General features: G+C 46.6%; 1 protein-coding gene across 6 annotated transcripts; it reads left to right on the plus strand.

Annotated features, from left to right (window-relative positions):
* SLC25A25 (solute carrier family 25 member 25) lies at positions 1-26,718 on the plus strand. Of its 6 annotated transcripts, none has more exons than XM_021551475.3 (11): positions 1-325; positions 19,591-19,717; positions 19,805-19,892; positions 20,326-20,361; positions 20,660-20,771; positions 21,468-21,626; positions 22,381-22,533; positions 22,638-22,745; positions 22,975-23,142; positions 23,629-23,779; positions 24,177-26,718. In XM_021551475.3, exons 1-11 carry the CDS (start codon positions 50-52, stop codon positions 24,359-24,361), a joined length of 1,563 nt encoding a protein of 520 aa, XP_021407150.2. In that variant the 5' UTR covers positions 1-49; the 3' UTR covers positions 24,362-26,718. The 6 variants fall into 6 exon arrangements, with proteins under 6 accessions (XP_021407150.2, XP_021407151.2, XP_021407152.1 ...); XM_021551477.3 differs by lacking the exon at positions 1-325 and adding an exon at positions 10,589-11,330; XM_021551479.3 differs by lacking the exon at positions 1-325 and adding an exon at positions 16,694-17,065.
* Positions 26,719-27,681: the final 963 nt, after the last annotated feature.

Genomic DNA, 27,681 nt, shown 5'->3' on the forward strand with positions numbered 1-27,681 from the left:
CCATTTGCCGGTGCCGCGGGCGTGAGGGGCGGTCGGTGTCGGCGCGGCCATGCCGGGGGCGCGGCGCTCTCTCGCCTCCCCGGTGGTCAGCGGCGTTCTCTGCCCATGCGGGTCCCCGCACGGATCTGCGGTGGAGAGCGGCGGCGGCGGCGGGGGGAACGCGGGGTCCTGCGGGCGGTCGGTCTGCGAGGCCTCCGAGCAGGACCGCCGTCTCCGCGCCTTGTTCCAGAAGCTCGACGTGAATCGCGACGGCGCGCTCTGCATCCACGATCTGGCCGTGGGGCTGGGCCGCCTCGGGCTGCACCGCACCGAGCTGGACCTGCGGGTGAGCGGCGGCGGGCGGTGGGATCCGGCCCGGCGGGGCGGAGCGGTCCCGCGGTCCGGGCTTGAGGGAGGGTTTGGCCGCTCCCCTCGTCCCGTGTCCGCTCCGGAGCCCTCTCCGTGCGCGTCTCGGGAGCGGGACGTGGACTTTGGAGACCTTCCAGCTGTGTCTCGCCGGGGCAGCGGTGGCACCATGGCAGCACCTGCGGGGCTGCGCTGCGATAAGGCTGCTCTGCTCTGCTCCCCAAGGGTCCCTGCCTCAAAGCCACCCTGCTGGCTTCCACACTAGACCCGGAGCAATTAGCTTGCGTGCTGTCTGCAGGCATCTGCCGTGTTAACTGTCCGTAGTTAATAAGACTAAAACCTTAGTGTTTGGGCAGGAAAAACCATAAAGGAAATCGTGTTTCTCCAGGACTCAGGACAGGGCAGCTTGCACGCTGACTTACACTAGTGGAAAGTCCTTTGGAAGCAATTCCTGCAGTCAGGGTAACTGTGCAGGTTTCATTCCATCACTGTGTTCCTCATATGAGTCTGGCAGTGTGTTGTTACTCATGTTTCCCAGGACAGCTTATGCCAAACTTGTTTATTTTATGGGTTTGCAAATACCTTAAAACGTAGGGAGGCTGCTGTACTGTACAGTTTGAACGTGGAGTGTATAAAACATGCGGCTCTGGCTTTCTTTTTCTGGGAGCCTTTTGTACTCACACCGCTCCGTGATGCTGTACACGGATGGCTCCAAGGTTCAGTGTGATGCTGCTCTATTTAACTGTGATTAATGTAATTTACATGTCTATGTGGCTTGTCCTCAGTGCTGCACAGTATTCCCCTGCCTAGTCGCTTGTATTTTATGTGCAGGGCCATAAAAAAACTGAGCATCATGTGGAGATAGGAGATAAACACATGGGTGCAGCCAGGGATGTGCCACCACAGAGTGCCTGAGTCCTACAGGAAGGAAGAAGAGTTTAAGAATAACTTCTGAGTCACTGAAAAGATATTTAATTCAAGTGACAGCTCCTATTCTCTCCCTGTTCTGGGAGTGGTGCTCCACTTTGAGTGCTTTAATTGCACAGTCCTTTCCAGAGTGTCTAGTTCCTTTCTAACTTTGAATCTTAGCATCTTAACTTCTGACATTTCTTTTTGGTTGGCATCTTCCTAGCTGCTTTAAGATATGAGAATTCCTTGGCAGTGTGATCTTGTGAGTAGTTTAGTTATGCTGTTTCTAATAAAAACATGAGTGCCATGGGGGTTTTCTGCTGGGTGCATTTGGGTATGTCAGTCTGATTGTACCACAAGTCACCTGTGCTTGCCCTGTGACACTGACCTGCTGCCACCTCTGGGGCACAATTCTTGACCTCTGGCAAAAATCCCCCGTGACCCAGAATGTTCTGTGCTTACACCTGCATGCCTGCCTCCATTTGCATTCCTTCTTTTTGCATGCAGTGCAATCTAGCCTGACACTCTCTAGCCCAGGAGGAAGCAACTTAAAACAAACTGCGTTTTTACTTCCCAGCAGAGAGTTTCTTTGCTTGGCGCGCCGCGGGAGCGGCACAGAGGAACCGTTCTGCGGGGACTGGAGCTCGCTGCCGGAGGGAAGCGCTGGCTGGATGCTGCTTAACAATCCTGTCTTTCTGCTGAAGCCCCTGTCTGTCAGTATTGTTCCTCAGCCCTTTCCTTCCTCTGACTGCTCTTCCACATCAATAGTGTGAGGGGGGTGAAATGCTGGCATAGGGTGCCCAGAGAAGATGTGGCTACCCCCCGTCCCTGGAAGTGTTCAAAGCCAGGCTGGAAGGGGCACTGAGCAACTTGATTTAGTGGCAGGGGATTGGAAACGAGTGCTCTCTAAGATCCTTTCCCAACTCAAAATATTGTAGAATTTGCAAAGCATTGGTATGGTAGAGCATCCCCTTTAGCAGGGTAAAAACCACTGAGAGTGAGGATGCAGAGTTCAAAACTCTCAAGTTCCAGTTAAAAATGTGGGAACAGCCCTCAGCTGGCTAGCCAACTTCCGTGTCGAGCAATTTTTAGGGAAATCAAATAAACTTCCTGTTTCCAAGGCAGTTCTATTAATAAGTCAGTCCTTTTTCTGCTCCATCCTTAGCTAATTATGGCACCTCAATGCCTAACTAATGTGAGGTCACGCTCAAGGAAAGTGCTTAAGTGTCAAGATAGAAAACCTTTCTGATTTATTGAGCATGCTATTTGGGGACCAATTTAGGCATAAATCACATGGATTGCTTGTGATTAGTTAATTACTTGGTGCCTGTGGTGCACTTTATTTTTCCTTCCATGCAGCAGTACATTTGATATGGGAGTTGCCTTCTAATATTTGGGAGCAGATGGAGAAAACATTGGGCTTGTAAAGTGAGGTTATCACCAATCTTAGCTGCGAGCTGCTAATCTCCCTGCGTCAGTAGGCTAAAAGTCCTTGTGGTAACAATAACTTTTGGGCTGAACTTGAAAAGAAAATGAGCAATATTTTGGCTCCTTCAATGCCTGAGAGTGCTTGCTGAGATAAAACCCTTTGTGGCATTCTTGGAAAATTGCTGCTTTCCCTTTTAGAGGTGGCCTTCTGTGGTGGGGGAGAGAAGGGCTTGCACTCAGATGTCCTTTGAGGTGGAATTTGCTTATGTAAACGATGCTTGCTTTTTTTTTTTTTTTTGTTTTGTTTTTTTGTTTTAGCCCATGCTGTTATCTTTAAACCAATTGACGAATAACAGTGTGCCAAACCAGTGAGCCTTGTAACAAAATGCTTGTTTGCGCTGGTCAGCGTGAAGCAATCCACATACTTCACTCTGTTTGGGCAGTAAAATGATAACCATGTGAAGAATTTTTTAAAAGCCTTTCTTGTTCTACTGTGTGAAGGGATAGTCTTTTACTGCTGAATTTCATCTACCTCTGGGATGGTCAATGTCCTATTGCTGTTGCTTTCTGACTTTATATAGACCCATGGAACTTGAAATATGCACTTAATGGAAATATGCTGAAACAGAACTGTTTCCTACTTTGTATTTGGAGATGTCCTATTGCTGAAAGAATGTGTGATGGTAATATTTGTGTGTTTGCTAATATAACTGTTTTCCTACTGATCCTGATTAACTGCAGGGCTGGAGTGCCATTCCAAAACTTCATCTCTGCTGCTGAAGTTCCAGACAGTCTGAACTGGTGGAATTAATCCCAGCTGCCTAGAGACAGACTGAAGTGGTGAACTTTGTCTGCAGCTGCCTCTTCTGTAGTAGTGTTCAGCATCTTCTGCTGGACTAGTTCACTTTAAGAAACAGTAAACATAACCCTTGTCTCTTTTCAGTCCCAAATGTCCTCTTTGCCTCTACCCTAACAGTGATGTCCTCCTTGGTCTTGTGATACTCTCCCCTCCTAAGTTCATATATTTGACTGTGATTGCTCCCTTGGTATTAGCTTCCCCATGGAAAACTATATCAGCTCCCAGGCTGCTGAAATCTACTTTCATCACTTCTTCCTTAGCCCCGTATCTCCTCTTTGATCTTCAGGTCCTGGCTGTCCAAACTTCCTCCCAAGGTCTGTTCTTTACTTTTCCCATGTACTGGAGAAGCAGAGCTGTGCTGCTGCAGCTGGACTCTGCGGTGTTCTGTTTGCGTCAGGCTTTTCTTCTGAACAACTTTGCATTTTAAGTTTGTCCCTGGACTCTTCCAGCTGTGTCCGTGCCATTCTGGGATAATAAATCAGTTAGCTCTTTGGCAAGTGACTCCATGGATGGATTGAGAAATTCTTTCTACTGAAGCAGTTGCAAACGTAAAAAAAATTAATCTTGTTTTTGATCAATACTTTATCTTCTGTCATGACGTCACTTAATTCTTCCTCTCGGGCTGTTTCGGTAACTGTTTTGTTCTTCAGCACTTTTGAATACTTTGTTTTATACTATGCACAATCTACTGCAATTTAAGGGGCAGAAGGAGCAGGGATTTTATCCAGTGTGATGCTTTCACCTGTTTTCCATTCACAGCCACCTGGAATTGGAGCACCTGAATTTTTATTGTGTTACAGAAGTCAGTTTATGATAAAAAGAGCAAAATTCTAATACTGTTCTGTAATTTGGACTGGAATATCTCTCCAGCTCCCATTTAGATTTCACAATACATCTCCAAACATATATACATTTATGCATTATCACATTTTCATGGTTTAGGTGTCCTGAATCCTGCTGGGACACTTACGGAGCTTTTAGCTGGGCTTTTGTAATTCATCGTGAAGGGTTGAGCAACACAAGGTTGTATCAGACAAATGCTGTTACAGTTTGATATTCTGTTGATAGCCTTCCTTCTGCTGCCAACCACTTCTCATCCACCCATCTCTTTACCAATCCCAAAGGATTACCTATTGGGAATACCCCAAACCAGTTTAACACAAGGTGAAACCATTTTCAATAACATGTTAATTAAATTCACACATTAATGAGTAATGTTTATTAAAATAATAAACAAAACAGATCATATCTGCTGGATCTGTAGGGAGTGGAGGCCTGTTCTTGCTCTTTGTAATTATGAGATGTGTGGTTTGATGCAGACCCTGTTCTCATGCACTTGAGCAAGAGCAGAACTGTAGGTCAGTGATTGAACTGTAGATAAAACTTTCAAATCTGTGGTGAGTGGTTAGTTGGTATGAATTTGGGGTTTGTTGCCTTCTCTGATTTAGGCTGAAGACGCAAATGCACTCTAATCAATCACACGAGTTCTTGACAGCTGCAGAAAAGACTTGGAGAAGACAGGCCTTGGGTTTGGCACAAGGAAACTTCTGGGCACAGTGTTGGTTATTAATAGCCTTGGCCAGCAGCCCCTGCAGTGAGAGCTTTGGGACAAGCAATGTCAGAGAGACGGGCTGGCACTGCAGCTACCCCAGGATGTGACTCTGCCAGGTCTTGCAGGGATAGCAGGAGAGGGTGCTGGGGAGCAGGGAATCTTAGGCTGTCTTGGTGAAAGTCTTTACCCAGACCTGGTCTCTGGTCAGCCCTGCCTTAGTGTGATTAATGCATGAAATGGGCAGTGTGTGTCCTGTTGATGTTCTGAGGGGAGGTTGGGAGATGGGTTTTAGATGCAAATATACCCAGGAGAAACTTGCTCCTGCATGTTTTCCCTACATGCAAACAAACAATTGCAGATTAGACAAGTGTTGCTTTTTGTACATATAGGTCCGAGTGTATAACTCTTGAGGGATGTTTATTCTTCTGGGACTGTTTTTTGTCTCATCTTGCAGAAAATTGGAGAAGCCTGATGGTTCTCTGGTTTATTTAGCAGAGACCTTTGTCCTATTTGCACAGAGCTAATGACCGAGGGCTGCTGGCTGACCTTTGAGTGATGTAGGTGCAACTTTGACTAGAGCATATGAATTTTAAATGTCAGCATTGTGTAAGTAGAAGGGCATCCTGCATATCACTGATGTGGCCTCACAGTATTGCTTCCTGCAGGATGGGGTCTGTTCTGAGCTTTGTAGGGAAGTGAATGCCTATAGGAGACCCTCAGCCTGAGTGGAATGAAACAACAAAACTCATCCAAAGCAGCTGATTGTGTCTGTGTAGAATATGCAGCAGTGCTTTGGTCTTTCAGTGTGTTCTGTGGGGTGTTTTTTAGTGACCAGCGCTCAATGCCTTGGCAAGTAGTGGACATATCCCCTTGTCCTCATCTCTACAGATTAATAGAATAGTTAATGTTGGAAAAGACCCAAGATAAAGTCCAGCCTTTGATGCAACACCACTGTAGCACTAGATTTGTTTTGAGAACACCTCCAAGAATGGTGACCTCCCTGGACAGCCTGTGCCAGTGCCTTACAATCCTTTCAGTGAAAAAATGTGTTCTAATGTCTAATGTGAACCTCCCCTGCTGTTGCTTGAGGCCGTTTCCTCTTGTCCAGTTGGCTGGTTGCTTCGGAGAAGAGGTCAGCTTCAAGGGAGGTGTCAGATTACCGAGATAACAGCAGGTAAAAAACTCCAGACTTCAGCATACTTACTGTTTTTCTTAATTTTTATTTTTAATCTAGCTGAATATTGAGCAGAACCCTTAAATGGTTGGTGAGCATTAATAAAAGACATCAAAGCCATAATAAGGACTTGGTCTTTTGTTTGAGTGCTGTACAAAATGGTGATGCTGCAGCCCTGGGCTCCTGGTTGCACACAGTATAACCTGATACAGTGTTGGGGAGGAGGAGAAGGGGGAGGGAGCTTTTTCCTACAGCCCTACTTGGAGCAAATGGGAAATGAGTCTTTGTTCTTTTTCGTGTCCTATTGCTATATTTGTCCCTGTGAATGTGGGACATGAGCAGAGTTTGATGGTGGCCCAGTCTTCATCTTGGGTGGAGAAGCATAGCTGTGATAATTCATGGGAAGGCAGCTGAGATGTCTTGAGTTTTTCCAACTCCCAAATCATGAGCTGCAGGGAAGCTTCTGGCAGCTAAAGTGGTTTGCAGTGGAGAATTCCTCTCTAAGAGAAATATTTGAAATTTTTAGATCATGAGTTGCCTGGAAAGGCAGAGCTGCTTGGTATGTGAACCTACATTGTCTAGCCTGAGGAGAGCTGTGTGGGGGCAGGCCTGGGCCTGGGCTGCTGCAGGGCCATCCTTTCTCACTACCTGTTTTCTTGCTGGTGCAGCAAGAAGTTGATTTTCTAATTTGTGAGTATTAAGAATTCCCTGTCTCTTGGTTAATCCCTGCTCTTCATATAATATGATATAACCTTGGTGGAACTCTCAGTCCTGAGTAAAGGCTCTGTGTTCCCCCTCCCTGGCCAGCTCTGTCTGTATTTCTGGCACTGGCTGTGGATGCCTGAATACATCAGCTTGGGTAGCTAATACCTTGTGCCAGGGTTTCTGCAATGAGAAGACCTGGGTTTCTTTGTAGTGTTCCCTGAGCTGTGCTGTGTCACCTTAATATATGAATGTACTATTAATTATTTAAGCAGCAGTGGCCAGGATGTTGAGGTTTTATGTCTCACAGTGTGAGAAGCACTGTGCAGGGTTAACTTCAGCTTTGTAAAAAGTGCAAAGCAGTGACATACTTAACGTTTTCCTCTTTCAGAAACTAAATTTGAAAAGATAAGAGGTAATTGGCAGAGTCATGGTGGCCCATCCCAGCGGGTGCTATTTCTGGGTGGCACACACATGTAAGCAGCAGGGTTCCTTGGGGTGCTTCCAGGAGGCTCCCAAAGGAGATGAGTCACTGCTCATTCCTGCAGGGTCACCTAAGGAACCAGAGATGCCAGCAGCCTTCCTGTGCTGGAGGAGGAGAGGGCTCACTGCCCCCAGCACAGCACCCTTCCCTCTGCCCCCCTCTCTTTAGCCCTCCCTCACATTTTTTACATGTTAGCAAGTTGTCGGTGATGAGGCTCACAAGTTCACAGGAAATCGCTGTGCGTTTACTCAGAAGTCTCCTAGAAACCATCTTAAAGGAACAGTTCATTTCTGCCAGGTATACCAGCCTGGAAAAGGCAAGTGTCTGCCTGAAAACTGAAATTTTAGACTCAGCAGGTATGATGATGTGGCTGAAAAGGGTACAAGATACCTTAATTAATGGCTTACACAGAACCTCCCTCTGCCAACTTGCAGTACTGAGGAAAATACTTTAATTGAGCAAAACATGTCAGTCTCTTGCTTTTTTCTCTCTCTTTTGTCTCCATTTGGCTAGATTACAGCTCTTTATTGTCAGCTTCTGCTCAGGCTATCTAATGACTACCCATTTTGGTGTGCAGGGCTCTGAGGCCAGCTGCCACAGGCGCCTTCTGTCCCCAGTGACTGGTGTGCTGGCCAAGGGCCAGCATTCAGATCAGCCCTCCTGCTTTTTCTGCCTTAAATCCCAGGTCTGGATCATGCAAACAGCTGGAATTGCAGGAATAGCTATCTCCTAATGACGCTGAGGTTGGGAAAGCTGTTTCACTGTAGCCTAGGTGTTCATTCATGATTTATAGAAAAAGTGAATTCTTGTTCCTTGTGTTCCTTTGTGTCACCTTTCATGCTGGACTCATAGTATTTATTACATCTTTTTTGATTGGCCTTATGGTGGTGTTGGTAGAGTAATACTTCCCTACAAATTCCCTGTAGGAGTGCAGTTGTCTTGCTTCTAGCTATAATCATCTTGCTGTTACTAGGTTTATTATTCTGACCTAATAAAATTCCCACTTGGTAAAATAAATGCATTTTTTTTCTTAAATATGATTAGAAATTTCTGTCTGTTCTCAAGGAGTTGTGTGAATTAGTGTGGTGGCAGAATTCCTCTGAGGTTTCCTTTAGTGAGGACAGAGGCCAAAGAAGCATTGCTAAGTTTCTGCTTTAATTACACCCCAGGCATGTAATTTCTTGTATTTTCTTATGAAATCTCTGCATGAACAAAGGAAGATGGAGGTCCCTGATGTGCACATACCACTAATATGAATATTAATGCAGGGGAACAATTGTAACAGTGTCAGGTAACATCAGCTGTGTTAAATGGGGCCTTGTGAGTATTAAGTAACCACAGAGGACAAATCTCAAGTTCTCCTTTGGGTGCTTTGCCTTCTGTATGGTGACTTGTAGCTGTGTGAGTGGCAGGGCAGCCTGCCTGTTGCAGCAGGCAGCTCAGATGCCCTTTCCACACTTTTTTGGACCCCATCCATGAGTAGCCTCAAGTGGTTACCCCAGCAGAAAGCTCTGCAGTTTTTTGGTTGGGTTAATGAGGTTGTCAGAAGAGCATGGGAGCAAGGTAAGTGCAGGGCTTAAGTGGATGTCTGAGATGACTTGTAGTGGCAGTAAGCTTCAGATTAGTTCACAGCTGCTTGTGAAACCACAGCCTGAGGCTAATAGAAGCTGATTTTGAAGAACTGTGCCCAGTTCAGAAAATCTGCTTTGTTCGTCTGGCTTGAGAGCATTAAAAACCCAAATGTCATCTTAAATGATCCGATTCACTATGTGTTAGAAAGTAGTTTAACTTTTGTGCTTGTAGCTGGGATGACTGACAGCAGCTCAGGGCAATGGAGGCATGACAAGAATTCCTCAGGCTGTTCTGCCTGTGCCTGAGCTGCTGACTGCATCCCAACTAGAACCACTGTGCCATCCCTCAGAGAGGGACTGAGTTTTCCCACACCCTCACGCCAGTGTTAACTGCCCCATAATTGAATTTTTTTTTAATGTGTGGTTACTTGTTGGTATGTGTCAAATTTTAAGATAAAAAACTTTGTTGCATACTGTATGTAGACCTTGTGATTAAAAAGCATTTTTTTCTTCTTAGGTAATTCTGGTGTATTTGCAGAAGAATTTTTTCGATGTGGTATCTTCTATGTACTTGTCTCTCACTTTTTCCATTACTTGGGCTCATTATAGGAATTCAATGACAGCAAGTTCCCAGAAGTGATGTTCATCTCAAAATTTATGTGCAACTTGGCTGCTTAAGGCTCTCAGACCTTTTAGATTTTGGATCGTATTTTCACATCTAATACTTGTATACCAGAAATGTCCTGCAATCTTTCAAAAGTTAAAAGCTGAAAATTGAGGTCCTTTGCTTGCTGTGGCTCTTGCTGTGCTGTGTTGGGTAGAGAGCCCCAGGTGATGAAAGCTGTAGGTTTGTACTCATTTTTTCTGTCTGTAAAAACCCCCAAACTTACGGAAGAGTCACAATACTTTGGAAATGAGGCATGCAGTGCCTTCTGTGGACACAAAGAATCTGGGAATACAAAGTTGATGAACTGTAAAATGGAAAATGCTGGGTTCCTCCAGGGTGGGTTCTGGTGGGAGGCCGACACAGCTCACTAATCAATGAACAACTGCTGCTGTGGCAGCAGAGGAAAGTGTGGCATTTCTTGTAGAAATCCAGGCAATATCTTGTGTCCTGTGCTTATATTCATCAATATCCTACCTTTGACTAGGTGGTTCAGGGCTCCTCCAGCAGAGCTCGGCCAGCCGACCAACCAGCGATGGTCTAAGGACAGCTCTCACAGTGATGAATGGCTGGAAAGGCTGTGCTGGGAGCCAAAGGCGGCAGCACAATGCAGCACCAAAGAGCTATTGTAGGCACGGATGAGCCCGTAATAGACTGGGGAGAGAGAGTGCGCTTAGAGGTTAATGCAGCCATGGCTGGGCAAAGCCGGCTTCTCTCTGCAGAACCATCTGCTGCCCTAACAAAGCGCCGCAGCCGGGGCTGCGGAGCGGCGCGCATCCCCCGGGCGCTGCCGGTGCTCGGGGCCCGGCGGGCGCGTTCCTCTGCGGGCGGACCCCGCGCCCCGGGCGCGCTCCCGGCCGCCGCGCGCGCTGCCGCGCTCCGGAGCGGCGCAGTGCTGGGAGCCGGGATTGGCTGGGCACTGCTGCAGTGGGGACGCAGCCTGGGTGCTCAGCATCGCTGCTCTGCCTCGCTGCTCGCCTGCGATGAGCCGGGACGCGCGGCTCGGTTGGCAGCTCTGAGAAGCTCCTCTCGGAGAGGTTCATCTTTAGCTTTCCTCCAAAGCGCGGCGTCTCGGCTTCTCTGGCCAAGCGGTCTCCAAAGCGCAGCGTCTCGGCTTCTCCGTGCCAGGGGGCTTGTGCTTTGTCTATTGCCATCAGATTTCTGAGGCTCTGGTACAATGAGCTGCTTGTCAGGCCAGGCACGACTGCAGTAGCAGCAATTTCAAAAGGCAGGAAGCGTCCGCAGGAGCGGTCTGTAAAGAATCTGAGCCGGTGGAGTCGCTGGGTTGAACCTCCCGCTGGCTGCCGTGCCGATTCCCGTCTTGGGGGTGCTTGGTAGTGCAGTCACATCATCCTTGGCAGCGGGCAGCTCCTGAGCGCTCAGGGTTTCCCTGCCTGGGATGCTCGCTGGAGCAGCAATGCTGCAGACCCTGTGGCATTTTCTGTCTAGCTTCCTTCCCAGGGCCATATGCCAAGGTCCTGCAGATGAAAAAGAGGATGAGGCCAGAAACACCACCCCACTTCCAGGCCCCGGGGAGAAAGGGCCAAAGGTGTTGGGGAAGACACAGGACAGAGGGACTGATCCCACTGAAAGGAGACCAACTATCCTACTGGTGGTTGGACCCGCAGAGCATTTTCCAAAGGTAATGGGATATCCAGGGGCCTGAGGAGGGGTTGGTGCACATGACAGTGGAGTGTGTGGTCTGCTGGGAGAAGGGGTATTGCAGGTGGAGTGTGTGAGTAGCTGTGTGTGAATTTGGGGAGGGGGGAGAGGAACAGGAAAAGGGAGCAGGGTCTAACGTGTGCTTGCTAGAAAGGAAGGGGGCGGGGGGCAGGGGAGTGACTGAAGAGAGGAGGTGATCTAACCTTCCAAACATGATGTTCAAAGTGTGGGAGAAAAATGCTGTTTAAGGGCAAGAGAGAATATTGGGGCCTCCAGGGTTTCTGGGCAACTTGTAAAAAGCATGACTGAGAGGATAAGGAATGATAATGCAGGTTTGTGAGCAGTCCCACCCTTGCACTCCAGACCGACAAAGAATCAAATGCATCCTAAAATGTTCTGGAGTCAGTCTCTGGTAATTTGGCAGGCCTTTGGTAAAACTTGCATATTTTGAGCAAATGAGTAACGGGTTGTATTATTTGAATGGCAGAGCCCGGAAGAGAGTAAAGACTGTCCCTGGGGAGCGGGTGGCATAAGGGAGAGACTAAAATCTGCGTGAGGATTTTAGGAAGGAGGGAAGTTCCCAGGGGGTGGGAGAGTGGGGAGGTGATGGGGGCGCACAGTTGGCAGAGAATAAATGGTGAGGCTTTGTCTGGGGGGAGGTGAACAAAAGCTTCTTAGTTTAGTGCTGGAGCTCCCAGCACAGTGCTGGCCGACTGCAGTTCTGGCTTATTTAATGGAGGGAAGTGCTGTCTTATTTCTCCTGAGGATGGTGCAGTCAGCTCTGACTACATGTGGTTTTAAAACCAAGGGTGTGAGCTGGGATTAGGGGGGAAGGAGTTGGGCATAAGGCCTGTGAAGTATGGGAGGTGGGGGGGATGATACTGAAGGGCTGCAGCAATGATAGGGGTGTGTGACCTTCAGGATCCAGTTTATTTGACAGGGAATTTGGCATGGTTGTTGCTGTGAGCTTTCTCTTTAAAATGAGGGATGAACAGGTTTAAATTGTAGAGAGGATTAATATCTGTTGTGCTGTTGTTTTGAATGGAAACAAGCAGTACGGCATTTCACGTTCTGGGGAACAGAAGCCACTCCCTGCTTGAATCAGGCTGAGAAATCTGCAGGGACTTTTGCCTTCATGTCTATCCTTAGCAGTTAGCACTGTGCATCCCCTTCCAAAAAAGGAGCATGCGCGTTTTCAGGAGCACAGAGGTTGAAGAAGGACAGAGGCTCAGAACTGAAGGAAGTGGAGACCAAAACCTTGGAATTATAGGGCTGAAAATCTCTGGTGTCTTCCAGAGAACAATGGTTTCTCAGTCAGCGAGAGGTCCATCTGTTCACACCTGGAAATAAAGCTTTCTCTGAAAGCTGATACCAATCTCCTCTTTCCTATGTGACCCTGGGAAGTTCTGCTGCATAGGAACCATAGGATTGGCTAACGGAGAAATACCTAGAGGATAAGGATGTGGTAAAATAGTTATTGCATCTTAGGAACTACCTGCTCATCTGCCAGGAGGTTTTGACTGTGTAATTTTAGCTTACCCTGATTGTAAGTAAAATGCAGTGTAAAGCTCTTCTGTTGAGGATTATGCAGATATGTTTCACCTTGCAGTTCAGGCTGGCTTATGCTTTATCCAGCCCAGGGCTCAGCTGATGGACAGTTACTTGTTAAGATGCAATGACTTCTTTGTGCTTGATCAGATATCAGTGTTCCAATTACATGTCTGAAGGAGAAGTGTTGGGAAAAGTCTGGTACAGCCTTAGGGATAGATAATAAACCACTGTAAGGAAACAGTGTTATTTGGTGTTAATAGAAAATGTGGGGGCTTTTGTTCTCTGCCACTGGCTGGCTGTAACCTTGGGAGCAGTCTCTTGATTGGTAGGCCATTTCATTTTGTAGAAACATCTGTTAATACTTCTAAAACGACAGAAAATACCACACCTGGTAGGGGTTTCTGTAAGGAATTGATGTGTATCCATAAACTTGACTGGAGGGGCTTCCTGGCCCTGGTTCTTCAGTCTTTACTTGTCATTGCTCTGTTCCTCCTCAGATGTTTGCCTGTTCAAAGCTGTTCCAACATGAGGCTGTTTTTGCAAATATGGGGAGAAAATACTGATTGCAAATGTGTTATGTTGGCCCTGGATCTGTGTACACAGGAAACAGGCATGATCTGCCCCTGATGTCACCATCTGGACTTGTAACTTTGGATCCCTGTGTTGTCGGTGGAACAGGTCACCTTCCCTGGTTACCTTTATGTCAAATAACACATAGTGCTCTCTGCTGTGCCTGGTCTCTTATCCCTCCCCTGGCAAAGCCTTGGCTGGGTGCAGCTCTTTACTCTGCTGGGGTCTCTTAAATCATTAACTCCCCTCCTTCATACACTGGACACTCTCTGTGCTTTGTGAGTACTTTCTGTACTGTCCAATTAATTATAAGCTAGTTTCCAGAAATTAAAAAAGACCAAGTCAGCAGAACCCAGTGAAACCTTCTAGCAATAAGGTTGGAGCCCAGAAAGCTGTTTTGCCTCTGAAGGAGGATGTTACGTGACTGTGACGCTTGCTGGTACTTGATATTTTTAGAGCCTTTTTTTTTTTTTTTTTTTTAGCGAAGTAAATTCAAAATTAAACAGCATACTTTCCTGCTCCTTGTATGGCTGCATCTTTCCATCCCTTGGGAGGTACATTCTGGAGGTGATGTAGTAAGCCAGTGATGAAACAAATGCCTAGAAGTGTACAAATAACTTGGAAAGGTTAGCAGAGATGGCAGGGTATGGAAACTGGTAACTTGTGTAGCATTTAAAAGAACCAAATCCTATAAATAAAATTAAAATTAGCTTGCTAAAGCAAGGAAGAGCTGATTTTGCCTTCCTTCATGGCTCACTTTTCTTGTCATCAAGGAAACTGCAGAGGGTATTAGCAGGCTGGCTCCACGTGGCCCATAAATGTGTCATTTCAGTGTTGGAATTGGTGGATGGAAATACCAAGGAAGAGTGCCTTCATTTGAGCTCTGTGCCCTGTCCTTGGTTTGATCAGGAATAGACAGTGCTAATGAGGGATGTACTGTCTGTAGCTGGAGCCTGAAGCCCTGGGCTGGGGCAGTGGGACTGACTCTGTGTGTGCTGAGATGTGGCCAGTGACCCCACAGCAGTGTCCCAGCAGCACTGATCCCTGCAGCCTCGGAAAGCTGCCTGGCTCTTGAGCATTTCCAGCTTTACTAGGATTTTTAAAGCTGAAATACACAAACTTCTTAATACTTAAGTTCCCTTTGTCATTATAACCTGAATTGCTGGTATAAACTTCATTTGTAATCTGTCTCTCCTTCTTAGCTCACTGTTCTGTAATTAATACCCTGCTTAAAATCAGCTTTTAATTCATTAGCTTTCTCCTTTCCTCTGACGTAGGTAGTAAGGCTTTTTTTCCTAAAATGTGCCGATTTTTGCCTTTTGTCTCTAGCTGCCAAGTCCAAACAGAGTTTCTTAGGAAAATCTGCATCATGTTGGCATAGCAACTGAGCTGCCAAGCAGCTATAATAGTGATGCTTGGCAACTCGTGGGAAGGACTACGGGGGATCTTAAGGCTTTGTGAAGCAAATCTGAGTTAGATTTGTTCACTTACTACCTGTTGTTGGGGGTACCCCTCTGCTCCCCTTGGTGGGGGTGTTTGGTGTTGGACAGTGGGTGTAGGTATCCTTAGGGTGCTGCTTGCAGTGAGACTGGACTTGGTGGGAAGGCTGGGGTGTGCTGTGGGCATGCATGCAGTGAGCTGCTGCAGCTGATCTTTAAGAGGATCTGGAGTCCCTGAGAAGATCCTGTTTTCACGCAGAGAGACGTCAGCAGGGAGTAGGTTAAGCCTAGTTAGGTAACCTGGCCACGGTGCCATGCTAGGTGAGGTGCCCCAGGAAGGGCAGAGGACACCATTGTAGGTCACAAATCCCAAGGGTACTGAGTTGCTCTGGGTTGTGATCCATTGAGATTAAAAAAAAAAAAAAAATCCTTGAAATTAAGCCACAGATTAAATATTCCCAGCTTGTGTGATTGACATGCAATTCCATGAACAGCTCATTACAGACCTTGGCTTTGCTTTAGAGAACAAAATACCACGATAAAGACAGTACAGGCGGCCTGAGCAGGGGAGTGCTGGTTGGACTTTGCTCTGTCAGGCAGGCTGTTCAAACACAACAAACACTAGAAAATGTTGCTGTGTCCTCAGCAGTGGGGAAAAGGCTGTTATCCTGGCTGGCTCGAGCCAGTTCAGCAAACACACTTTGTTACTTCTGGTGCAGATAGGATTTCAGTGTTTGGTTATTTGCTACAGCTTTGCATCTTCCTTGTGTGATAGCTTCTCTGATTAATACCAAGTCTATAACTTAATTTAAAATTCATGTTAGCAGTCAGTGATTCTGTCCTGAACAGCATTGCTGCCTACTGCACATTTGGTACTCTCTGGAGAGCTAGGTGTTACCCCATGCCACAAACTCCACCAAATGCTCAGAAAGCTGTAATTATACCTGCATTAAATGCTGCTTGTGCCACACTCCCTCCAGCCTGGCTTGCTCCTAATCAGAGCTCAGGAACTCGCTTACAAAGCGGTTAAACTATCAAGCATAGAAACTGGAAAATGTTGTTCTGCCCGGGATACTTCTTGTAGCACACAACTGACTGCAATGTTTAATTGGAATCAGAAGAGGATGAAAAATATTAAGCTGGTGTAACTGCTGTGTGGATGCTTAGCTAGGAGGCTTAGAAGCAGCTGGGGCTATTTTGAAGCCTGCCCTTGATTTGGGTGATTTTCTCGGTATTTGGCTCAATGACAAACCTCCGCAGGCTTTATTGCTGCTGTGTTGATAACTGGAGTGCTACAGAGGGGAGAGATCTTTGTGTGCAGGGGTTGTCTGCTCTTAGCTGGCAAAAGTGGTTTAGGGAGAACTCGCAACCAAAGCCAGTCAACTCTGGCATAGCAAAATAACCTTGTAAAAGTGGAACACTTTTGCTTAACCTGGCTATCCTAAATGTGTATTAAAACAGTAAGTGGCTGGCATCCTGTTCTTACTGTACTTAAAATAATTTTTGGGAAGATGGTGATAGTCCTCCTGTGTTGCATGATGGGAAATCAAGGCTGGTCCCCACTGCTACCTGAATAAATCTCCACAGAGGTGAGAACAGGATCAGAAAAGAACTGACAGGATGTCAGGCAGAGCAAGCGAGTGTCCTGGCCCCTTGCCAAAGCGCCGTGGGTTAAGAGGGACACAGGAAGAGTTAACTGGCAGCGCTGTGCTGTAAGTGCCCGGGTTTATTGGGAGGCAGGTGTTGGGCATGGGAGGCAGCTCACATGTCTCCTTCGTACCAGCGGGGTGGGGCTGAGCAGCCCCGGCTTCCCTTTTAAGTAGAAGGGCAGGGCTTGTGCAGCCAATCCGCCGGAGCCAGGCTCGCTCGCAGGCGTGTGTCATGAGACTTGTTGGCATTTCCTTTCCACTAGGTGCTGAAATTAGCTCAGGGGAATCACTCAGTTTTACTTCCCTTCCTTGCCGGTCGGAGTGAGCTGAGTCTTGGGCTCAGAAAGATGCTCTGCCTCTGTCTGTACGTGCCGGTGTTTGGGGAGAGGCAGGCGGAGTTTGAGTACTTTGAGTCGAAGGGGCTGCCGGCCGAACTCAAATCCATCTTCCGACTCAGCCTCCTCATTCCTTCCCAGGAATTCTCTACCTACCGCCAGTGGAAGCAGGTATGGCCCTGAGAGAGGAATGGAAGGGAGGGAGGGAGTGATGGAGGTGGTGTCTAATACACTTAGTGGCTGTCTTGAGAGGGGGAGAAGTTCTTGATGGCTGTGTTGTAATAACTGAGTGAAGCATGGAAATGCTTCTCGTGCTCCTTGGCAGAGATTGCTGAACTGACGTGGAGTGAACTCTTTTCTTTTTGATTCTTTTTGAATTGGGTGAGGTCTCAGTGGCTATAAGACTGTTTAAAGCAGTTGATGTGAGTTAAATAGAAAAAACGGGTTTTCCAAACTATGGAGTCTTCTGTTTCGATGGGTCAGTTCAGATACAGCATTTCACATCCTCTTCCTCCTTCTTAAATCCTTCCCCCATGCCTTCTGACAGCAGGGCTGTAATGTAGAGTCAGCTGAAGCTGGTGAAGGTGAACAGGTTTGTGCTGTGAGCAGGAGAGCAGCTCAGTGTGAGTGACTCAGCCAGGGGTGGGTGGGCTGAGCTGGGGAAGGTTATGCAAGAACCTTTTGCTTTGCTGTGGAAGAGACATGCACTAAATCCATGGAGTTCTTCATCCTGATGTGTCACCACTCTGGCTTTCAGCTTGCTGCTACTTTTTTTTTTTTTCCCCACAGTCAGGCTGTCAAGAGCTCAGAGAGCTGATTATTGATCAGCCAAGCAGGGGAGGCTTTTTATGCCTCTGCAGAGACATGAACAGCAGGCTAGAAGGTGTGTGGTTCCCACAGTGTGCTGCAGGGGCTGTGACTGAAAGTGTCACAGCCTTTAGGACTGTCACAGGAACTTCTGCAGCCGAAATAACTGTTAATGGCCAGATTTCACGTTTGCTGTTGAAAGTGAAGAGGTGCAGGCAGATACTTGTTTACACCTCCAGAGAAGATGCTGGGAGCTTGGCTTTCTCACCCCTCACATGTGTGCTGTGGGTTACTGTCAGGCAGGCAGCGTTTTTGTGCTGTGATTGTGGGGGAGAAAGGTGAACAGGGCAAAGTTTTTATGGCCTGCGGTCTCTGATCACTCAGGCTGCATTTCTGCAGCTGAGAGAGAGGGAGCAGTTGCACAGTCACATCTCTCTTACAGTGCCTCCAAATTATTAATGCCTGTCAACTGGTTGGGGGTTGCCAGGGAGAGGGAAGCCCTGATTCAGCTGTTCAAGCCCATGTGCTGACAGGAGAGGGGTGTTGGTCTATATTTAGCCCACAAGTTGAATGTGAGGTCGTATCTGAACTTCACAACGGTCATATGACAAATGGCAGGTTAGGAATACTGGGCATACCTTGGAGGTCAGGGCTGCTGGGACAGCACTTTCTTATTTAAGGGTCATTAAGTGATTAGGAATAATCCTCATAGCATTAGGGCTAAAGAGATGGGACTTGGTGGGTGAGAGAGAGCGTTTCAATAGCGAATTATTTAGTACTGAAGTAATTTAAAATGACATTGAAACAAAGACATGGCTTATGAAGGGGACTGGTGGTCATAGACTGATGTATCACAGTGAGTTTAGGCTTGCCTAATACTTTGAAGCCTAAATACTGAGCAAAATACTGGTGAACAGAGGGTTAACCCAGTGTTTCATCTCAGCTCAGAGTTTCTTTAGCAACCCTTCTGCTGTTAACATAAATGTTACAAGAATTAAAACAAAACGTTGGGTGATGCACTAGACTGAATCACACCTCATTGAGTGTTGCTCACTGATGTTGGAAAAAACTTAAAGGCTGTCAAAGGCAAGTGACTGAATCAGAAGGGGGACAGGAACTCCCTGAGCCACATTCTTGCAGTCTGGAGATCACCTCAGCTGTCAACAGGCAGCCATGTGCCCTTAGAGAGGAGAGTCCATGGGCTATTGCCTCAGTGAGTTGCAGTGAGTTAATTAGTCAGTTACCTTGTCCTAGATGTCTGGCACATTTTAATCTTGATTTTAGCTGCGTCCTACTAAGAACGTATTCTTGCTCTTTGCAGATCTCATGGAAACTTGTGTAATTAAAGCACGTAGCTTCAGGGTGCCTAAACCAGTTCACAAAGGTTTTTATCTTGGGCTGTGTTCACTGGAGCTGGACAGGATTTTGCTGGCTGGAGTTAGTTATTGCCAGAGGGAGCTTGCTTCTCTAAGGATTGTAGTAGGCACGAAATTCCTTCTCCTGCTCAGTTTTTTTTATAACCTCAAGTTTTGTGATTCACTTTTTATGCAGATCTGTTGACTCATACTTAGTTCTAGAACCTCCACAAGGACTTTGCAAGGTGTTAATCAAGGTTCAGTCCTGAGATTATCAGGAATATTATCTTAGTGTCATGTGTCTAAAACCATGAGGCATTCCATCTGTGTAATGGACTTTGGGAAACAGTTGGAATCAGGTGATTTTGCTACACTACTGTGTCGCTCATCTCTCTTAGAAGAATTACAGTTCTGTCAGCTACTTTTTGGAGAAAAAGTCAAATTTGTGTGGGAAATGTTTTTTAAATATGGTAGAAGGAGAGATAGATCTGAGTGAACAAAGGAACTGACAGTTCTTGGCTGTTTTCTGAACAGAAAATTGTGAAGGCTGGAGACAAAGACCTGGACGGACAGCTGGATTTTGAGGAATTTGTTCACTATCTCCAAGACCATGAAAAGAAGCTGAGACTGGTTTTCAAGAGTTTGGATAAAAAGAATGATGGTAAACACCTTTCTCATGCTCAGGGTGGACTGGTGCATGTGTTAGCCTGTAATATGAATCCCTGAGCTCACTGGCTTATCTTTGCAGGCCGCATCGATGCCCAGGAGATTGTCCAGTCTCTCCGGGACCTGGGAGTCAAGATCTCTGAACAGCAGGCTGAGAAAATACTGAAGAGGTGAAGATTCTACTGGTTTTTCAGTTTTATATCAAGGGAGCTAGAAAGAAATATAGGGACATGAATATAGGGACTGTATGCACTTTCCAGAGACTTTGGTTCCTCCCTCTTTTCCTATTACTTTCCATTTTGATTTTTCCTTGTGAATTGACATAAAATTATAAAATCATAATGCTTAATTGAGACTTACTGTCAGAGTCTCTCCCTAACCTATTGAGGGGAAGTGCTTGCACCTAAGCTGATTTGCATCCCTGTCTGCCTGTCCTGCTGCCCTGAGCTTGCTGCTGTGGAGAGGGACTGTGCAGTTGCTCTTTGGAAATGCTGAGTGCTTTATGCATGTGCCACTAACATGTTAACAACCACTTATTTGTGCTGTTTTTTTCCTCTTTTTTTCCTCTGCTACCTTCCCTCTGTCTGTTTGCCTGTGTGTCAGAATAAGGACGGGACACTTCTGGGGTCCTGTCACCTAGTAAGTATTATTTTCCCTTCAGTGTCAGTTATGTCCCTGAATTTGGTAGGAGGGATTGCAAATACTGTTGCAGGCTGTTTAGAAGGGAGAGAGAGGGGAGGAAAGAGAGCCCACTTCCACCTCAGCATTGTTTGGTGAACAGAAGGTTTCCTAGCTTTGTCTTGTGTCTCTTTAGAAGTCTTTCAGTAGCTGCTTTGCAAAGCTCTTTTTGGTGTAGGCCTGGGTAATCAAAGGGAAGGGGAGGAGGAATTTGTCACCCAGTGGGAGTCTGTACTCACCTGATGATCAATCTTTTTAGCATGGATAAAAATGGGACAATGACAATTGATTGGAATGAGTGGAGAGACTATCATCTGCTGCATCCTGTGGAGAACATTCCTGAAATCATCCTGTACTGGAAGCACTCCACGGTAAGAAATAGCTCCTGTGCAACAGGTCTCGTCTTTGCCCAACTTCTTCGTCCAAGTCTTGGCCCCCAGGAGCTGCTATCAGCAGTCTTTATCTTTCTCTTCATGGTTCACAGCTTCCTTGTAGCCCTTGAAGCTCAATTGCTTCCTGTCCTCTGCTGTAATCTTGCTACATATCACTGTCACAGCTGCTGGCACAGGTGATGATTACTGCAGGGAGCTGAGGGTGTTCTCCAGGAGCTCCTGCCAGTGGCCAGCCCCAGCTGGTTCAGGACCTGTTAAAACTAGAATCTGATTCCACAGGCAGCCATCCTTCCTGGAGTTATCTGTATGTGAACAGTAATGAGATTTAACAGGCTACGAGCTTGGAAGGTTCTGGAGAGGTCCTTTTTTGCCATGCAGCTGCCTGCAGTGGGTCAGTTTGTTCCTAAATACCTGCAGTATTTTGATGTAGACAAATGTTCAGCAGTTGCCAGGATCTTGGAGAGAAATCTTGAAATCAGAACTCGGTTTCCCCTGTGACAGGTTCTAGCAGTGGCAGCTCCTGTGGCCAGGCACAGCAGTTAGTGGCTGTAGATAAGCTGCTGGCTTGGAGCAAGCATATCCTGTACTTCAGCACCTGGTGCTAATAAAGAGCAGTAAAACTGTAGCAAGATCACTGGCTGATGAAGCATTTGTCAACACCTTCTGTTTTTGCAGATCTTCGATGTGGGAGAGAATTTGACTGTCCCTGATGAGTTCACAGTGGAAGAGAGGCAGACAGGGATGTGGTGGAGACATCTGGTTGCAGGTGGAGGTGCAGGTGCTGTGTCCAGAACCTGCACAGCTCCCTTGGACCGTTTGAAAGTGCTCATGCAGGTATGATGGAGCAGTTCCAGTTTATTTAAATACCTGAGCAGATTCTCTTTTAATATTTATGGTTATCTGGGAGATAATAATGTTCATCAACACAGTACAGCGCACTGGCCAGTGTTAATCTTGTTGTTCTTTTATTGTTATTTTAAAAAGCATTCTAAATTGAGTGATCAAAGTAATATAAAAAAGTTGTTATTCATTGACTAAAAAAGTACAGAGAATCTTTTTGGAGATAGACATGCCAAAATTGTCAGTAGAAAGACAGTTTTATGGAAAACTTGAGTTTTGGTGAAACAGGTTAAAATTCTGTATTCCTTTGAGAGACCCTGATGCCATGAGAGTTGAAGTGAATGTGCTGGTCAGTTGGCAGAGCTTATATTCAGTATTATCAATATTAGAAAGAAGTTGGAAAATTTTGATTTTAGCCTGCTTTGTCACTGCACCTGCTCTTGAACCAGCTGGGAAGTTGATGGGTAGTTGATCCTGTGCTGGTTATGGGAAAAAGCCTAGACAGTTGCCTATTTAACCTTTCCTCCCATTCCAGAGGGTGATATTGATTAGATTGATTAGTTAACGCTAGACTTGGCAAAAAAGAAAAGAAGCTTGCTTTCCCATTGTAGAAGTTATCTGAAAGGGATTAAAGCCTTGGCAAATCTCTGGGTAAATAAAAAAGTGCCCTTTTGTCCCTGGATTACAGCAAAACGTTGCACTGTCGTAATGGGGACTGGAACTAATCCAGCTTGTCCCTCTCGCGCAGGTCCACGCCTCGCGCAGTAACAACATGTGCATCATCGGCGGCTTCACGCAGATGATCCGGGAAGGTGGCCCCAGGTCACTGTGGAGAGGCAACGGCATCAATGTGCTGAAGATTGCACCCGAGTCAGCCATCAAGTTCATGGCCTATGAGCAGGTGAGGGCACAGACAGCTGTGTCTGCACAAGGACAAGCTGAAAAGGAAGTGATGGCTGAGATAAGTCACGGGGCCTCAATGTCTGTCTGTTCTGGCTTCTGCAGATCAAGCGGTTCATCGGTACTGACCAGGAAATGCTGCGCATCCACGAGCGGCTCTTGGCTGGTTCTCTGGCTGGGGCCATTGCACAGAGCAGCATCTACCCCATGGAGGTGAGGCAGGAGGCTGAGTCCAGCCTCATGGGTAGGGGCAGGGATGGGAGGATGAGGGTAGAACACCAGCACTGTGATACTTAATTAATGAGCTCTCAGAGGTGGTGCAAAGCACCACAAGACACTTGCTGTGGTCCTGACAGTTGTGGTCCTAAGGATGACTTAGTCTGTACATTGTTCTCTTGCTCATTCTTTGCAGGCCTTCATGCTATTTATTCTTGTCTTCTAGGTTCTGAAAACACGGATGGCTCTAAGGAAGACGGGACAATATTCAGGCATGTTGGATTGTGCCAAAAACATCCTTGCAAAGGAAGGAATGGCTGCCTTTTACAAAGGCTACATCCCCAACATGTTGGGAATCATTCCATATGCTGGTATTGACCTGGCAGTCTATGAGGTATGAAGCCTTTAACCTATTGTTATGTTAAGCCTAACAATTATCATATTATGTTCTATGTTATTGTTAACCTATTATAGGGCTGTACTGCTTGTGTGGCCCTATCACTGTCAGACCTATCAATCATGTCAAGAGTTTAAGTAATTTATCAAAGCTTTCTTGAACAGCCTTATGGGGCACAAATGGTTTTTTTTACCCAAAACTTACTTAAGAGATAATTCAATATGATGATTCTAGTTCATAAACCATAGTCAGCATTATGCATAGTCGCTTGTTTCTTTTCTTCATGAGAAAATTGCAGCAGAAAATTAAAGGAGGGATTTTCCCCTGGCACTATGGCAACAACAGCTCAAAGAGATTTGAGATGCCCTGTGCTTTTGGCTGAACTTGCCTAGCACTTTCTGAGCCTTTACTCTAGATATTACATGAAATGTGATACTCCTTGACTTGCCTCATCCCTGTTGACCTTGGGCTTGTTCCTTCCAGACACTAAAAAATACCTGGTTGCAACGCTACGCTGTCAACAGCGCTGACCCTGGGGTCTTTGTTCTGCTGGCCTGTGGCACCATCTCCAGCACCTGTGGGCAGCTTGCCAGTTACCCCCTGGCCCTTGTGAGGACACGCATGCAGGCCCAAGGTGAGAACTTTTGGAACAGTGGGAGCTCCTGCTTTTGTTTTTGAGCAAGGCTAAAAGTTCTTTAGTGTAAGCATTGCAACAACAGCCTCAGCTGGTCCCCGCAGCTGAGCCATGGGCTGTTTGTGATGCTGCAAGGGGACAGTGGACTTTGTGCTGCCCTTTTAACCTCTGCAGCCAAGGACGTCCAGAACCAAGGTTCTGTTTTGCTCAGATCAGCAGTTCTGGGCTGAGGGCATCTGCAGAACACTTTGTGAAAATACTTGCACAGAATGGATAGCTGAAAAGTTAACGCTGTCCCCTGTAAAGCACCTTTGCTCTGGGATCAATACTGCTCTTGGAAACAAAAGTGTTTTCACCACATAGGCTGCATTATTTATTGTGGCTTTCCCTGTTGCAGCTTCAGTGGAGGGTGCTCCTGAAGTGACCATGAGGGGACTGTTCAAACACATTCTGAAGACAGAGGGAGCGTTTGGGCTTTACCGGGGTCTGGCGCCCAACTTCATGAAGGTGATCCCAGCTGTGAGCATCAGCTACGTGGTCTATGAAAACTTGAAGATGACTCTGGGCGTGGACTCACGGTGACCAGGAGATGCTGAGGACTCGGAACTCTGAAATCTTGGGATGCAATCCCAAGACATATAAGCCATCTCTCATTCTGTGAATGTGTCGACACTAAGCTGACTAAGCAAAGCTGTGAAATCTCAGATTGTGAGTCAGTAAGGAGGAGGGAGGGGAGGATCTGGTGTCCTTTGCCATCTTGCTACTCAGAGCTCCATATAAACCATCACAGGGTCCTTTTTGTTGGGCCTTTTGGGAGACCAGGAGCTGAACTCCTGGGAGATCTTGAGGTGGGAGTTGCTGAGGTCAGTTCCCAGCAGTATGACAGAGTAGCAAAGATTTGCGTTACAGGCCTGCTCTCAGTGTGTTGCCTGTATAGAGCTACAGATGAACACCTTCTGACTTGCTGAAAGAGCTTCTTTTTTCCATTCAGAGAGCTGCTTTTTCCATTCAGTTGTTTAACTTCCTGCCCATTGTTTAAATTTGTACAAACCTTGTGTAGGAGCTGCTGCCACACCAGGCTTGTTATGTTTACAAATATTCCTTTGGGTGGGAAACATTCATGTTCTGCTTCCAAGAATTGACATGAAATGTAACTTTAATCTATACTGGTTTGGAGGGCTGGTGGGCAGTTGGTTTATCCAGCCAGGCTGAAGGTTACTTAAACCAGCCTGATGAAGAATTAGGATTATTTATTTTTTTATAGATTTAAGTGTGTCTCATAAACCCACTAACAAGATGCACTTACTAACAGAAGCAGCAGACTAGAGCCTGCATGCCTGTATCCTTTGCATGCCGGGATTGGCTTGTCTTATTCTCTGCAGGGGCTTGGAAAGGGGAAGGCAGGAGAGCCCTGGGCTGCCCGGCACTGTGATGCATGGCTTTAGTGAACAAAGACAAAACAACTCACAGCTCCTGTGCAGCTGTGCTCCCAGCACGACATGAGAGCCCCTGCGCAGCGTTGCATGGACCTCTGAATTCCATCCTGCCTGGTGCCAAGGAGAGCTCGTGAACCTTTTCCAAACCCCGTGCCTATGCTGCTATCTTATCTCTTTAGACCTCTTGGTAGATCGATGTTCAGGTTTCCATTGGTGTGATGGGGGCCCCAAGTCAGGAATGTCTGCTGTGGGAGGGGTGTTAGGGAGAGGGGCTGTCGCTGGGAGAGGTGAGATTTCAGTCCTGAAGACATGCTTGCTTGCCTTTCAAAGGGTGCTTTTCATAAGGCTAAGGGAAAGAGATGGCTTTAAAATTTCTCTGTTAGCATTATGGGCTGCTTTAGTTAATAGGATCCAGCTTCTGAGGCCTGGGAGATCCTCACCCAACTTTTCATTTTGGGTAAAATGGACCAGCATTGCATTCCACTGTTTTACTGCTTAAAGCATATTTATTTTGTATTTATTTGAACAGAGTTATTTCAGACTATTTTTATAGGTTTGTTTAAATATTGTTACTGTGCTTGTATTTCTCCTGTTTTAAAAAGTTCTCTATTAGTTCTTTTACATCACACAGCTGAGTTGTGGGGAGGGATGCTAAAATCACTCGTGTACCTTCCCTCTGGGGCTTGAACTGCCTTTCCCATGTCTGGGTTTGTTGCTGGAGGACCTCAGCCCAGAGAAATTCTGTAGCAAGAAGCCATAGGAGAGAAGGGAGCAGATGAGGAAGCAGACACTTGGGGAGAGGGTGCACTGTGAGGCTTGCCTTAGCCTGGAATTGCCTCTGTGCACGGCAGAAAGGCTTTGGGTGGATGGCTGAAGTTGGGAAGTGGAAGGTCTGTGGATGTTGGATGTCACAACAGTTAATTAAGAGCGCCTGGGGGAGTTTTTAGGTAAGGGGGGAAGAGAGAAATCTCAGGGACTAAAGACAATGCACATTTCCAGAGAGATGGAAGGAAACTTGCACTTGGACACGAGCTGCTACAGTTGTGCTTCAAGGCTGAATCAGCAGACCCTGCTGCTGAGCCAGTGCTCATCACATGCAAGGGGACACTGTGGAGATGTGTATGAGAAATTGGAAAAGGATTTGCTAGCACTCAAACAGCTGCTTTCTTTCAGACAGATTTTGGTGGTTCATGGAGAGTCTCCCAGGTGAGACTCTGCCTTCACTTTCAGTGCTGTCAGTAGTAGCCACGTGGAAATCTAACCAACAATGGATTAGTGATATGATTTTTTTTTTTCCACCCCCCTCTTCCTGAGACCTGTCATAAATTCTGCAATGGCTCCTTCCTACCAGTGTGGCCTAATGAGAATATGAATATCAGAATGCAAAAATCAATGCAAAATGACAACCATCTTTGTAGCTGTAACCACAAATTGTTATAATGCAAATCTAACTCGGATTCTTCATGTAGGGAACAGTCTGCTAATAAAGGTCTGATAAAGAGATACCATGTCTCCATTTCTTTCTCTGTGGTTTATTGGTGCTCTGTGAGGCCAGACTCTTCCTGGGCTAATTCTCACCAAGGACGCTGACACGGATTCTCACTGTGAGGACCTGGGAGAACAGAATTCTTAAAAACAAAACCAGCGAGATCAAGGCTGATGATAGAGGTGATGAGTCAGGGATGTTCAGACTCTGTTTACCTGTCTCTGAGTATTGCTGGACTTTGCTCATCTCTGCAGTATCCATAACACTCTGTTCAGAGATGTGAACTTCCCAGAAAAAAACCTGAAAGCTCTGCAGTCCAGTTATCCCCTTGAAAGAACCTGGCTTATACCATTTTCAAAATAAAGGCTTTTTGTACAAGTTTTTTTCATTAATAACAACCCAGCCTGGAGCTACCCTTGAAGGTCATTCAGGAGCCATAGCTGGTGGTGCAAGTGGCCTCTGATTTGGTTAACAAAACTTGCTGTGGGGGCCTGGCTGGCTTTATTTGTTCCTTACGTCTCCTACTGTAATCCAAGGCTTTTATTCAGCTATAAATCTACTCATAAAGTCTGGGTTTTTGTAATCTGAGCCACAGCTCTCCAGTGGTGTCAGCTGAGCTGGATCCTTGACCCGCAGCACTGGAGGCTGCTGCCAGCATCCCCTCAGAGAGGTTGGGGAGTTGTGTTTCACATCACAGGCTGATAAAGAGGTGGATGAGCAAGAGCTGGCTGGGCATCTGTGCCTCGAGACCTGGAGAGATCAGGTTGAACTTAATTTTTATCCTGCTGGAAAAAATAATCTCGGAGGAGACCTCACTCTGCATTTCCCTGAGACAGGAGGGTGCAGGTGGGGGTCGGGCTCTGCTCTGGGGAACAAGGGACAGCAGGAGAGGGAATGGCCTCAAGCTGTGCCAGGGGAGGCTCAGATTGGACATCAGGAGGAATTTCTTCACTGAAGGATTTGTCAGGTATAGGAAGCGG

Source organism: Lonchura striata, chromosome 22, assembly GCF_046129695.1.
Source record: "Lonchura striata isolate bLonStr1 chromosome 22, bLonStr1.mat, whole genome shotgun sequence".
Lineage (NCBI taxonomy): Eukaryota > Metazoa > Chordata > Aves > Passeriformes > Estrildidae > Lonchura > Lonchura striata.